The sequence below is a fragment of the Equus quagga genome, unplaced genomic scaffold (genome assembly GCF_021613505.1).
Source record: "Equus quagga isolate Etosha38 unplaced genomic scaffold, UCLA_HA_Equagga_1.0 HiC_scaffold_18637_RagTag, whole genome shotgun sequence".
Classification (NCBI taxonomy): domain Eukaryota; kingdom Metazoa; phylum Chordata; class Mammalia; order Perissodactyla; family Equidae; genus Equus; species Equus quagga.
In genome coordinates, this window is record NW_025792967.1 from 1,289 (window position 1) to 3,479 (window position 2,191).

At 54.4% G+C, this 2,191-nt stretch overlaps 1 gene segment (V, D, J or C); it reads right to left on the reverse strand.

The window, feature by feature from the left end:
• Window positions 1–736, reverse strand: part of LOC124232041 (immunoglobulin lambda constant 3-like) — a 1,635-nt gene extending 899 nt beyond the window's left edge. Inside the window, 1 exon segment of the C gene segment in view lies at window positions 607–736. Within this exon segment, the coding sequence occupies window positions 607–736 (130 nt within the window).
• Window positions 737–2,191: the final 1,455 nt, after the last annotated feature.

Here is a 2,191-nt window from a genome sequence, read left to right on the forward strand (position 1 = left end):
TTCTGACCACCGTCCAGGGAGCACCAGGCTTCCGGCCACCTCGCCCATTTCACCTGTGGCTCTGTGTCCTCAAGGCCCAGCAGAGGCCCCAAGAGCACCAGCCTAGAGGGAGCTGGACCTGTCTCTCTGCCCTCCATGAGCCTCCTCTTGAGCTGCCCTTCTGTGTCCCTGGAGAGAAGGGTCACAGTCCCAGACTTGTCCCTAGCCTCCTGTGTGGCTCCTCCACCCTGGATGGGCATTGAGCCCTCAGCCTAGACCTTGCGATTCAGGGACTGTCTCGAAGGCCACTCCAGTGCCCCTTGTCAGAACCTCAGGCCTCCATGTGGGCATCTGCCCTAGGAGAGGGAGAGGGGCCCCTGTTCCTGGGTCAAACCTTCAGCCCAGGCCCTGGGATCTGCCACATCTAATTGTCAGACTCCAGAGGTGGCTGCTCCTGCTGTTGGGTCCTTTTTGCTGGTTACCCTGAGACTAACCCCACACCCAGGTCCCACAGAGGAAGGTGGGAGTTAGTCCTAAAGGCTGGGAGGGCAGAGGGGAAGCACCCCCAGACAGACAGAAATGACTTTCCTGAGACAGCAGAGGGGAACGGTGGTGAAAGGTACTTACCTGTGACGGTGAGCTGCGTCCCTTTGCTGAAGATATACCATGGTGGCTGAACGTCAGACCAAAACCCACCGGGCCAGCACCTGGGGCCTGCCCCTTGGGGGCCAGGTCACAGTGGGAACCTGGTGGGCATGATGGGCACAGGGCTGTAGCAGGCAGTGCTGCATCTTGGGGCTGGGCAGGTGGGTGGCCAGCCCCCAAGAGAGGCCAGGGCAGCCCTGGGTGGACTCACAGCCCAGAGGTGGCCCAACACCCAGCCTCCTGTCTGAGGCAGGTGACACCCACACCTTGGAGTCACCCAGTGTGTGTCCCCCCTCTCCGAGGCTGTCCTTGTCACCACTGAATCCTCAGGGCTGATGGTGACACTGTACACAGTAGGTTCTTGGCAAATCCATGAGTGCCTTGTCCTCTCGTGTGGTGTGGTAAAGAGAGTCCTGAGCTGGCTCAGACCTGCTCGACCTTTCAGACCTCATCTTCGGGCCTCTGAGTGTTCCTCCCACAGTCCAGCTGGCAGGCGTCCTCCCTGGGCCCATGGACACGGAGTCATTCCTGACTCACAGTGCTCCCCCTTTGAATCAAGACACAATTCAGCTCACCTCTTTCCTGAAGCCTTCTCTGATCTCTCAGACCACTGGCTTTCTGTCCATCTGCCTGTTCATCTGTCCATCCATCCATCATCTGTCCATCCAACCATTATCTATCCATCATCCATCCATCCATCCATCCACACATCTATCCATCAGCAACAGCTCCCAAGCTCCTGTGTATGCCAGGCACTGTTCTATGTGCTGGGACATGGGAAGGTGCCCCTGGCTCTCACCCCTGTCTCTCCCTGAAACCTCTCAGGTCAAGGCCAACAAGGCCCTTGTCCCAGTCAAGTCCAAGGTCCCTCCCCAGTTCCTGTTGTACTTTATGTCTCTGCAGGATGCAACACAGGGTCGATCGTTTTTTCCAGTGATTCTTTTCCCCTGGGCATCTGAGACCCTCTACTCTCTTCCTCCTCTGGCTTCCCTTTCTCCTCAGCCCACGTATGGCTGCTGACCCCCACACCATTATCCTGCTCCTTCTTCTTTGCCATCTTCTCACATTGTGGACTCCCCCTACTGCCCATATAGTTAGGCTTGAGTCTATCTCAGCTTCAAACCCTCTCCTTAGCTCCACCTAAATTGCCTACTGACCATCTCTAGCTGGATGCCCAACAGGAATCTCAAACTCTCCTTGTCCACATGAGACTGACCATCTTTCTCCCAACCCAGCTCTTCTTTTGTCTTCATCTCAACACATCCGACTATGAGTTGGAAACCTGTGTTTAGATTCTGCATCTAAATATTCCTTTTAAAAGTTAAAACAAGGCTCAAAATAATTAAGAAACAACAAAACCACCCCCTGAGACTCCCAAACCACAAGAAGCCCCAGGTTTTGTTTTTGCTGATTTTAATTTCCAACTCATTCAAAGATGCAGCACTGAGTTGGGGCTTTTTGGATGCAAGCATCTTGCCAGAGGGTTGGGCCAGTGTGTTCCCATCTTAGAAACTAGTCCAGTAAGCTGTGGTTGGCTTTGTGATGCAAATATAAGATTTCTTTTGCT